This window comes from Zootoca vivipara, chromosome 13, assembly GCF_965207765.1.
Source record: "Zootoca vivipara chromosome 13, rZooViv2.hap1.1, whole genome shotgun sequence".
NCBI classification, from domain to species: Eukaryota; Metazoa; Chordata; class Lepidosauria; order Squamata; family Lacertidae; genus Zootoca; species Zootoca vivipara.
The window spans coordinates 47,783,442-47,795,257 of record NC_142596.1 but is presented as its reverse complement, the minus strand read 5'-3'; the positions used below and the strand labels follow the sequence as shown (position 1 = coordinate 47,795,257).

The 11,816-nt window shown below is 46.5% G+C and overlaps 1 protein-coding gene across 1 annotated transcript; it reads right to left on the bottom strand.

Annotated features, from left to right (window-relative positions):
* Window positions 1-248: 248 nt before the first annotated feature.
* ATPAF2 (ATP synthase mitochondrial F1 complex assembly factor 2) lies at window positions 249-11,756 on the bottom strand. The gene is made up of 8 exons (XM_088657083.1): window positions 11,098-11,756; window positions 8,346-8,390; window positions 7,286-7,431; window positions 6,359-6,456; window positions 4,719-4,799; window positions 3,940-4,052; window positions 2,419-2,534; window positions 249-1,628 (listed from the first exon to the last, which is right to left on the bottom strand). Exons 1-8 carry the CDS (start codon window positions 11,228-11,230, stop codon window positions 1,491-1,493), a joined length of 870 nt encoding a protein of 289 aa, XP_088513209.1. The 5' UTR covers window positions 11,231-11,756; the 3' UTR covers window positions 249-1,490.
* Window positions 11,757-11,816: the final 60 nt, after the last annotated feature.

Here is an 11,816-nt window from a genome sequence, read left to right as displayed (position 1 = left end):
GCCCTGTTGCCCCAGTACATTCTCTTATAGGTCAACCTAAGCCTAAAAATCAGGTTCAGACCAGTTTTGCCTAGAATGGTCTTTACCCAGATTAGCTCTCCAGGGATCCAGCTCTGCAACCCAAAATCTTTTCGCTTTAGCTGAACCTGGAGCAGCTTCAAAGCAAATGTTTGGGCCAGAGAGCTCTGGCACTGAAACAAACTCATTTTAAACAAACACACACACACAAAAAAAATCCATATTGCATGTAGAGGCACCAAACAGGAATATTTAATCAAAGTGTAAGGGAGGGGAGAAGAATGCATTTTTCTCTGCTGGGTACACAAAGGGGTAAAAACAACCGCCATGGCAGGCTATGGCTTCCTTGGAGACACAGACGCCTGCTAAGAAACTATGGGAGGACATGGAATGGTTAAGCGGATATAGGGAGACATAACTGGATCTGGCCTAGGTTCTGGCCCCCTCCAACTGCAGGGCTCCAGAGTACCCCAGTAGCAGATGGCAGGGTGGTGTGGAGGTACCTCCCAGGAGACAACTTGCTGCTAAAGCTTACTGGGAGGAGGGGGAGGCAGCAGCGAGGAGGGCAGGCCAGTGCAAATGCACCAGATTAGCATCATACCACCTTTGCTATAAAAGCAGCCATGATTCACCTGCCGAGAGGTCAAATAGGTGCCTACGCCCTTCCATGCTATCCAAAGTATCCAGCAGCAGTTTTGCATCTTCGCCCCTTGTGCAATGGAGGCTGCCAACGCCCCACTTAATTCCAAACGGTGGAGCACTGATGCCCACAAATTCTCGTTTGAAGAAGCAAAGGGATTGCCTGCTCTCTCTTGATTTGCCAGGAGCCCTTAGTGAGCCACCACCTTGGGTAAGAGGTGAGGCTGTGCCACACTGCCCACCACGGACTGGTCCAGATTCCAATTAAGTTGGGTGGTGGTCAGCATCAGCCCAGCCAAAATGAGCACCTGCAGCAGCTGTGCCTCGAGTGGCTTGCCTCCCCATGGAGGCCCCGAAAAACTCAAACTGGGCTGCTGCTGGTAAGCCAGGGAATCAAGGGGAATAGGGGCCACAATGGTACAAAATAGCCGCAGCTGGACGGTGCCTGTCACTTCCAGGAATGAACGGATTTCCTCCTGGCAATTCAAAACTTGGGGGCATCCAAGGGTCAGAAGGCCAGGACTCTCAGCCAGGAGGACAGGGGGTGTAGTACGAGGAAGGGAAGTCTGCTTGGATGTGCCAAGGGCTAGGTTCAGGATGAACAGAAGGAAACGGATGCCAGGCATTCCTGCCCCCTCGTTCAGGGAGAATTGCAACCCCCAGTCAGTCTAAGGCTCCAAGGCCCATCAGCATCACCGCTATCACCAGGTCAGCCTTGGACGAGTAGTGCGATTCCATCACCCCACCTTCTCCACCTGCCACTCAGTCGGTCCTGGATGTTCTACAGTTCTGCCCAGTGCCACCGGTGCCCGTTCCTTGTCCGCTCCAGAGTCTCAGTCCTGCAGCAGCTTGTGCTTGACTGTGGAATTCTCTAAGCAAAGCTGAACAAAAAGGGCAGCAGCGGCCGTGCGGGCCCGAAGTTCGTACATGTCATAGTCGTGGGCCCACTCAATGTTCCCCCAGTGCTGGATCTGAAGGAAGATGAGAAGAATGATCAGACCCTCCTTGCAAATAGTTCACAACACCATAGCTGGAAGCAAAGCAGAGCTTAGATTTGCCACACTTTTCTCTCTTTTTTTCCCCTTTTCTCTCTCTCTCTCTCTGATTTTATTTAAATAAAAAAAATTCCTTCCAGCAGCACCTTGGAGACCAACTAGGTTTGTCATAGGTATGAGCTTTCATGTGCATGCACACTTCTTTAGATACACTGAAGCAGAAGTGTATCTGAAGAAGTGTGCATGCACACGTCATACCTATGATAAACTTAGTTGGTCTCTAAGGTGCTGCTGAAAGGAATTTTTTTATTTGTTTCGACTACGTCAGACCAACACAGCTACCTACCTGTGATTTTATTTAGATTAGTTTCTTTTATTTTACTGTATTATGAAAAAGCTTTAATAAAACCTTGTTGTTGTTTGAAAAAAAGATTTGCCATGCTCTTGAGCAAACCCCAAATACCTTGATTTATTATGTCACTGCTGCTGTTTTTAGCCTCTGGGATCTATTGCTGTGCTCAGTTGTGTTGCAACACTGATTTTATTGGAGGGAGGGCCTTTATTAAATTAGGTATTTATTTTTGGAAAAGTCACCTTAGCTGTTTCTGTTAAAAGGTGGGATCTAGAAATGAATCCAGCAGTGCCATAAACCTTTTTTCAGAGCCACAGGCAGGTCTTAGCTGGCAGGCAAGCTCATAATGGGAGCAGACGGTCCCTAAATTAACTTGGCCCCAAAGCCCCAGATCTCTGTCACAACGAAGTTTACCTGGAATTCTTCCTCTAGACGAGATAGTAGGACAGCTTGCTCAACCGTGAGGTGTTTGTCGAGCAGGCTCATCGAGAGAACCAGAGACTTCAGCTGGGTGATCATGTATTCTATGCCTAGCAGGAGGGGGAAACACCCCAAACCAGAAAGAAAGAGGGAAGGAAACCTGTCATTTTCTTGTGCAAATCAATCTTGGGAGACAAGAAGAGCAGTCAAGAAAAGGTGAGGAGACACCTAATGCCCTGCCCTGATTATTCCTGCGTAAGAAAATAGGACCTATTAGGCTGTAGCATTTTATTGGAGACCATGCAGGAAAACAAAGGTGGCTCAAAGGGGCACAGCAGACAATTCGTTAACATGCTGTACTACCTGAAGAAAGATTTCTCCCCCCTGCTTCCCTCGTAATAAAATCGAGGGCTGTAGATTCAGGACCAGGCAAGAGAAAGTTTATTCACGGGACACATAATTTAAGCTATGGAATTTGCCTCCACAAAACATGCTGAGGGCCACTGCTGCTTTAAAAGGGACCCCTGACCATTAGGTCCAGTCGTGACCGACTCTGGGGTTGCGGCGCTCATCTCGCGTTATTGGCTGAGGGAGCTGGCGTACAGTTTCCAGGTCATGTGGCCAGCATGACTAAGCCGCTTCTGGCGAACCAGAGCAGCACACGGAAACGCTGCTTACCTTCCCACTTGGAGCGGCACCTATTTATCTACTTGCACTTTGATGTGGTTTCAAACTGCTAGGTTGGCGGGAGCTGGGACCGAGCAATGGGAGCTCATCCCGTCACAGGGATTCGAACCGCCAACCTTCTGATCAGCAAGCCCTAGGCTCTGTGGTTTAACCCACAGCACCACCTGCACCCCACTGCGTTTAAGCACCACTGCTGCTTAAACAGCTTCAAAATAACAGATTACTTTGTTTAGATTTGTATCCCGCTTTTTAAAACTGTTGTACTCACATCAGATTGGACAAGGAGAAGGAAGACGAGGCCTGTCCACAGCCATCTAAATGCAACTTCCATATTCAGAGGCAGTCTATCCCTGAATACTCATTGCTGGGGATAGACAGGAGGGGGTTGTTGTCTCTACATCAGGTATAGGCAAACTTGGCCCTCCAGATGTTTTTGGCTTACAACTCCCATGATCCCTAGCTAGCAGGACCAGTGGTCAGGGATGATGGGAATTGAAGTCCTAAAACATCTGGCGGGCCGAGTTTGCCTATGCCTGCTCTACATCCTGCTTGTGGGCTTCTCAGAGGCCACTAATTGGCCACTGTGGGAAGCAGGATGCTGAACCAGATCCTGCAGGGCTCTTCTTTTAAAAAAAATTAAGTCTCTCTCTTAAAAATGCAGAAAGGTCCCCCAGTGTGCCTCCCCTGCTTGATCTCCTATGGTGGGATAGCAACCAAAGAATTCTGAACCTCAAAATACATTTCTAGCTAAAGCAGAAAATGGGCAGGTGCAGGGTATGACGTATGACTGACAGCAGACACATTCCCAGGACACAGCCATCCTTTTACCTTGAAGGGCCCAGCTGTTATACGATGCCAGGTGGCTGACAAAGGTGTCCTTCGTGCTTTGCGGGATGCTGGGACCCATGATGCTTGTTGATGAGCCAATCACAACATTGTACCTGCAAGCAGAGCAGAGCTTAGATAACGCCACACTCTTAAGCAAACCCAGAATGTCTTCATTGAGAAAGTATCTCTGGCTGTTTTTTAGTCTCTGGGTTTCTGGTCAATTTTGTTGCAATGCTGATTTTTTAAATTTATTTGGATGGGGCTCTGTATTTCTGTAAAAAGCTGGGATAGATATAAAAAGGAATCCTGTCACATCAGCGAACCTCAAAAACATCCTTCCAAAAACCACATGCAGCCTATGGAAAGTCTCTGTGTGCATGTAGATTTTTTGTGAGCGCTCAAGATTAGGTGCTCATACAGGAAACTTGGGGATGGGTAGAAACGAACGCTCTAAAAATTAAGCCTCTTGCCATTTTAAGAGCAAATGTACCTCCAGTTTTAATCTAGGACACACACAAAAACAATACGTATCTAGCTAACAGAAGTTTAGAAAGTGATAGTCCTTCAACATACCTTTGGAGGGGGCAGTTGGCAGCCAAGAGTCTCCTCTCCATCTGTCTTCCCTAGGAAGGCTCAGAAATGGGCCTAAGAAATCTAAATGGCTCAGCAACCAACACAGTTAAACTTTCATGCCCTGAGCCAAAAGTATCCTCTGGGGACAAGGGCGTGTCTGTACATCAGCAGCACTTCCCTGGCACTGACTTCTTGCTAGCACTTACCTTTTCTCTGCCCACTCGATTATGGGATCCCACTCATTCTTTTGCAGTTCCACCAAGGCAGGCGGCTCTTCTACCCGGTAGCTGGAATGCCATGGAAGCAAAGCAAAAGAAAGTACCATCAAGCACAACAGAATTAGGTTCCACGCAGCTAAGCTTGCACCTGTGCCTAGCACAGGTATCCCCAAACTGCGGCCCTCCAGATGTTTTGGACTACAATTCCCATCATCCCCGACCACTGGTCCTCTTAGCTAGGGATCATGGGAGTTGTAGGCCAAAACATCTGGAGGGCCGCAGTTTGGGGACGCCTGGCCTAGCACCTCCCAAGATTCAATCCTGCTTTTCCAATTCCTGACAAAAAAAGCTGTGAATCCCAATTTTATCACGCACACAAATGCCCTCTAAAATTTTCAAGTTGACTATGCTGTCCCAGCTGTGGCATGGTACTGTTACTCGTGGTCCTTCACGAGTAAAAGCAAGTGTGGGGGGTGTCTCTCAAGTTCTCCAATAATTCCCCTCCCCCCCTGCCAGCCAAGCCAAGGTGATGGTGGGTAGCAACATCGTGGGGCTCGGCTGATGAACAGCAACCTTCCTGGCCAGCCCAGCTTTGTGATGGATAAGATAAGTCACTATCTGCTCTACAGACTGATCATTTGAAGGACAGAGAGTACAATTTTCCACCTCATGATGGGGAGAAAAGAAACCGTTCTGCTTCTCTGCTGCTCTACATGGCTCAGCTGAGTAAAAATAATCATTTATTATTTCTACCCTGCCCATCTGGCTGGGTTTCCCCAGCCACTCTGGACGGCTTCCAACAGAAGGTTAAAAATGCATTAAAACATCAGTCATTAAAAACTTCCCTAAACAGGGCTGCCTTCAGATGTCTTCTAAATGTCATATAATTGTTTATTTCTTTGATATCTGATGGGAGGGCGTTCCACAGGGTGGGCGCCACTACCAAAAAGGCCCTCTGCCTGCTCCCCTTTAACCTCACTTCTTGCAATGAGGGAACCGCCAGAAGGCCCTCGGAGCTGGACCTCAGCTGAGCGATGGGGGTGGAGATGCTCCGTCAGGCATACAGGACCAAGGCTGTTTAGGGCTTTAAAGGTCAGCACCAACACTTTGAATTGTGCTTGGAAATGTACTGGGAGCCAATGCAGATCTCTCAGGACCGGTGTTATATGGTCTCAGCGACCACTCCCAGTCACCAGTCGAGCTCCCACATTTTGGATTAGTTGCAGTTTCCGGGTCACCTTCGAAGGTAGCCCCACGTAGAGTGCATTGCAGTAGTCCAAATGGGAGATAACTGAGGAGAGCGGATCCCTTCTGGTGTGCTTGCACACTTGCGCATGTGAACATGCCACTGCTGGGGTGATCACATCTGGGATGCAATGGGGTGATGAGGCCCCTCGGCCTAAAATGGTCAGCCAATCTTGTGATAAGGAGATTGAGGTAGAATTCAATAAATGAGGACTTATCTGCACTAGGAGAGGTACTTCTGTTTCTACTTCAATGTGGCAGTGGATTTTTCATTCATACCCACTACACAGTGACTGCAGAAACACTGGTTTTCTCATCCCCTGATCAGATAATTTTTTAAGATCCAGCTTCTAAGGGAGCCCCTTCCCAGAATGCATTTCTACCAAACTGTGTCTGTCTCCAAGAATTTCACAGCTGCCTTGATGAGCTGATCTTTGCTTCGCTGCGCCGGGTTGTCCAAAGCTGTGTTGCACAAGGTTGTCTGAAAGGCAAGAAAGAAGCTACAGAAATAGAGAGCTAGACTAGCAGAGTAACACAGCTGAAGCAATGAGCCGGCCAATTCCCAGTTTAAGTCTCCCCACAAGCTCTGAAGTTGTAAAACAGCTTGTATCAATATCGTCATACTCCCTGTACAAAAGTCCTTGCAACAGCCGCCTTCTCCAACCTGGTGTCTTTCTGTTTTGGACCACAATTCCCATTAGCTCCAGCCAGCACAACAATTTTGGTAGAGGCTGATGAAAGCTATACAGTGGTACCTCAGTTTACGAACTTAATCTGTTCTGGTAGTCCGTTCTTAAACCGAAACCATTCTTAAACCAAGGTGCGCTTTCCCTAATGAGGCCTCCCGCTACCAGTGCCCTTCCACCATTTGGATTTTCTTCTTAGACCAAGGTAAAGTTCGCAAACCAGGACACTACTTCCGGTTTTGGGGAGTTCATAAACCGAATAGTTCTTAAACAGGGCTGTTCTTAAACTGAAGTACCACTGTAGCTTAAAATATCTGGAGGGCACCAGGTTGCAAAAGGTGAAGCGCAGAAAAAGAGCACAATATGGAGCTGGATGGGCCAGCTATCCTGACATGCCACTTTGTTTTACTTGTAGGGTCTTAAGAAACACAAAGCACAACATGCATACATAGTTGAGTAGAGTATCTCCCACCTGCAATCTGATTTATACAGTCCAGTCGAACATTAGCCTACATTAGCTACCAAGTGCACATCCTTGCTCTGCCTAACTCAAGGAGAACAGATTGGCTGCAATCTCAACCCTCCATTTGTTTGTTCACATGCCCCACCCACTCCTTCACGCACCAGGTGCATTGCGTAGAGCTTGATGGTGTCCTGCTGAGAGTCCCATTCAGTCGCCACAGCCAGAGCCAGAGTCTCGCTTGGCACCACGAAGAGCTTGGCCTGGGGGGTTTTCAGTTTTCGGTGGTCCAAGTTGATTTCAAAGCCACCTGAAGAATAAAGGTTAAGAAAAACCCACTAAGCCTGCAGCTTTGGAGATTCTGCTGGACACTATCTCCAGTCACTCTTTGCAGTTTTAAGGACCAGCGGCTTGTGATGGGTTTCATTTATTTGAAAAGTTGAGAGTCTCACAATGACAAATTCTGCATCCAATATTAAATTCTTGAATGGTGCCATGATGGAAGTTCCCACTCCAGTGTTTCTCAAACTTGGATCCCCAGCTGTTGTTAGACTACAACTCCCATCATCCCAGACCACTGGTCATGCTAGCTAGGGATGATGGGAGTTTTAGTCCAACAACAGTTGGGGACGCAAGTTTGAAAAACACTGTCCTACTCATACCCTATCACTGAAAACCAACAAACAGCTTTCTTAACAATAACTAAACACTTCATTTATTGATTTAATCCCCCCCTTCAATTTCAGCAAAAAATATCAAGGTGGTCCAAAACAAACATAAGAAAAACAAAATGTTTCAATAAAACAAAGTCAAAGAGTGACAGCAAAATTATATGAATGATCAGAGAAATACCAGTGTAAACGTGTGCTTTCAACTGCAGCAAAAGCATCCTGACATTGGTGTCAAATATGAAGGTATCAAAATAAGTTTTCTACAGCTGCCTCACAAACAGGACTCTCTTCCACCAAAGATTTGCCAAAGCCTGAGTAATACTTTTCCTGGATGTGTTGCAATATCCCTCTTCTAGGTGCATTAGAATCTTTTGCAACACACAGGAGCCAGCGTGGAAGGCGTGGCTCCACCTGTTCCACTACAAAGCTCACCTTGGCAAAGTCTCTGCCTTTCACCATAACATAACCTTGAGCTAGGATGGAGAAGAAGTCCAGATGAGCCTGTTCCAAACATCTGCACGACAGACAAACTACAGTACACAGAGGTGCTCACCTTCACCTTGGGAGATGCTGACATTCTGGTAGAACCTTTTCCTTTCTGCAAGAAAAATACATATCTCTGTTTAAGAAATAAATAAAATATGCACATATCTGATGTTCATCGCCGAAGAATTGATGCTTTTGAATTATGGTGCTGGAGGAGACTCTTGAGAGTCCCATGGACTGCAAGAAGATCAAACCTATCCATTCTTAAGGAAATCAGCCCTGAGCGCTCCCTGGAAGGACAGATTGTGAAGCTGAGGCTCCAATACTTTGGCCACCTCATGAGAAGAGAAGAATCCTTGGAAAAGACCCTGATGTTGGGAAAGATGGAGGGCACAAGGAGAAGGGGACGACAGAGGACAAGATGGTTGGACAGTGTTCTCGAAGCTACGAACATGAGTTTGACCAAACTGCGGGAGGCAGTGCAAGACAGGAGTGCCTGGCGTGCTATGGTCCATAGGGTCACGAAGAGTCGGACACGACTAAACGACTAAACAACAAATCTGATGTTCACAACCCAGGCAAATGTAGATATGTCTAGGTCCATTGAAATCAATAAGGCCCGGAGGTAGGAATGTTTCTAAATACCAGCTGCTTGAGAACATAGGAGGAAAGAGTGCTCTTTGGATCAGATGATGCTTGAGGGTTTTCCATAGGCATCTGGTTGGCCACTGTGAGAACAGGATGCTGGACTATATGGGCTGTTGGCCTGATCCAGCACATTCTTCTTATGTTCTTTCTTTACATTGTACTGGTTTCTTTCCCCACTCCTGCAATTACTGAATCAATATGAATCTTTCTGTTCAAAGATACTCAACAGTCAGCCTTCTGGAACGCTTGTCCCTCCCTTCCCCCATGGTTTTCAGCTATCTATGATGATCTTTACACAGTTAGGTTTTTATTCTCTTCATCCATTGCTTAACTGCTAGCAATCTAATTTTCAATATGCATTTATGTGTGCCAGTATATGCTTTGCAGAGGCAGTGAAGTACCAAAGATGAAAAAGGGGAGTGCAGGAAGCTCAAGAACCACCAATTTTAAATGTATCTCTTAGAAAACATCCTTTGGGATAAGATACTGTAATTATGGTGCTGGAAGAGACTCTTGAGAGTCCCATGGACTGCAAGAAGATCAAACCTATCCATTCTTAAGGAAATCAGCCCTGAGCGCTCCCTGGAAGGACAGATTGTGAAGCTGAGGCTCCAATACTTTGGCCACCTTATGAGAAGAGAAGACTCCCTGGAAAAGACCCTGATGTTGGGAAAGATGGAGGGCACAAGAAGAAGGGGACGACAGAGGACGAGATGGTTGGACAGTGTTCTCGAAGCTACCAACATGAGTCTGACCAAACTACGGGAGGCAGTGGAAGACATGAGTGCCTGACGTGCTCTGGTCCATGGGGTCACAAAGAGTCGGACACGACTAAACGACTAAACAACAACTGTAACAAATGGTCAATGTATTTTACATTCAGTACATGGTGTAGCTCAGTGTCTAGAATGTAAGTGAGTGGAGACAAGTACCCTAGAGGAGCTGCCACTCTATCCATTGACTTTCTGCCTATCAGCTGCCAACCAACATTATTTTAAAGGCTTTGTCCAGCCCATTTTCTCAGTGAATTACATCTCCCAGAATGCACTGCCTGTAGATGTTAGATGCCATCTAGCTGCAAAAGAAAAAAAGAACTTCTGCATCTCAAACCATGCAGGTAGTAAGCAGTTGTTCCTTGTTTGTAGAAAGCACAAGCTGAGTTCTAAAGACATCTTTTGTTAGTTTTAAGCCCTCTCAAAACAGAGAAACCAAACTTATAAGTCGCATGGCTCTGTCCCAATGATCAATACAGCAGGATAATTGCCATCAGTGTAAAGGGAGATCAGACAACCATCCAGGTCCTAAGAGTTTATCAACTCTTAAGGTTCCGTGAGAGGCTTAAAACCAGATCAGATCACACACTCAACCCACTGCACACCCAGCTTTATCACAACAGATACGTCTATCAATGGATATGCGTAGAATGTGTGGTGCCAGAATGAAATCTGAAGGTTCTAAGGCAACATGGTGAATGGTAGCAGTTAAAACAGCAACAGTGAGGGAAGCCTGTTATCTTTATAACTTATTTTATGACCAACTTGTGGGCAACCTAGAGGCATTCTGTTTGTTACTGTGAGAAAATGACACCTGAAAACTATAACATACACTTTTTTCAGGGTGTGGAGAATTTTTTTAAAGGCTGGGGTAGCTAAATCCCAATCTGAGGTTCGGTTGCAGCCCCCCAGCAAAATTTTCTCCCTCACCTATCTTCAGTAGCAGTGACAAGAAAAAAGAATTAAAATAGGCATGGCACATAAAGTAGACATCTGCATGGGTCAGCAGTTTGTTTGCATGCAACCTCTTCTGGTCACCCCTACTTCTGGCATACAGGTCTGAGGGATTTGACCAAGGAGACCATGCAGCCCTTGGCCCCCAAAAATTTACCTGTTCCTAATTTAAGAAAGGCTATAGCTCCAAGGTAGAACACATGCCATACTTTAGATGCAAAATCTCATTTCATTGTGAATTCCCAGCAACTCCAGGTAAAACTACGAAAGACCCAACTGAAATACTTTATAGTTAGCAGCTGCCAGGCACCATAAATGGCACTGAGCTACATGAAAGAATGCTCTGTCTCAGTGCTGCGTTCCTGCATTCCAATCCTAGCTATGAAAAAGCATGAACCCCCAACCACAGCAAACCCAGGATCAGCCTGCAACCTTAATTCTTACCTGCCTGTGGTGTGTACAACCGTCTTGACTCCACTTGCAATAATGCTGGACCATGAACGAAGACAGATGGCCAGAGACGCCCAACCGCAAGGGAGCATCTTGATGACAGGCGCTGTAAACCACCCCACCACATTCTGGTACAGTATTTGGTAAATTTAATAAATAATAATTTGGGGCAATGAGGGCAAAGAAAGGGACCAAGTAACCATGAGCGATTCTTCAGAAGTAGCTCCGCCTTTCCTTATGTGTTACGGATACAGGTATCATCATAAAAAGCTGACCTACGTTTATAAACTTATATTTTAAGGACACAGCAAACTAGAGCAAGCCTCTCTAAACATGGGAAGAGGCCTGGTGGGTATTGTGGGGGGGGGGTTAAAATGGGGGGGATAAAAGGAGGTCTCGGCAGCAGGCTGCCCTGGGGGAAATCTATGTCGTGGGACCCAAGGACAGCCCCCAAAGCAGACCCTCTCTTGGCCCCAAAGGAATTATAGTGAATTTCCCTAGGCAATACAAATGAGAAGTCCCCGAAGCCAACTCAATAAAGCTTATAATAACAATAATTTTAAAACCCTCTTCCTTACCACCCTCAAAATCTTCCTTTTTTTGCTCGCCCGCCCCTTATTCACCCACGCTCATGGGCGCCGCCATCTTGCTACGTCAGGGGGGAGCGTGGGGGAGGAGCTGCCAGACGTGGCCAATCAGCATCACAAACGCGT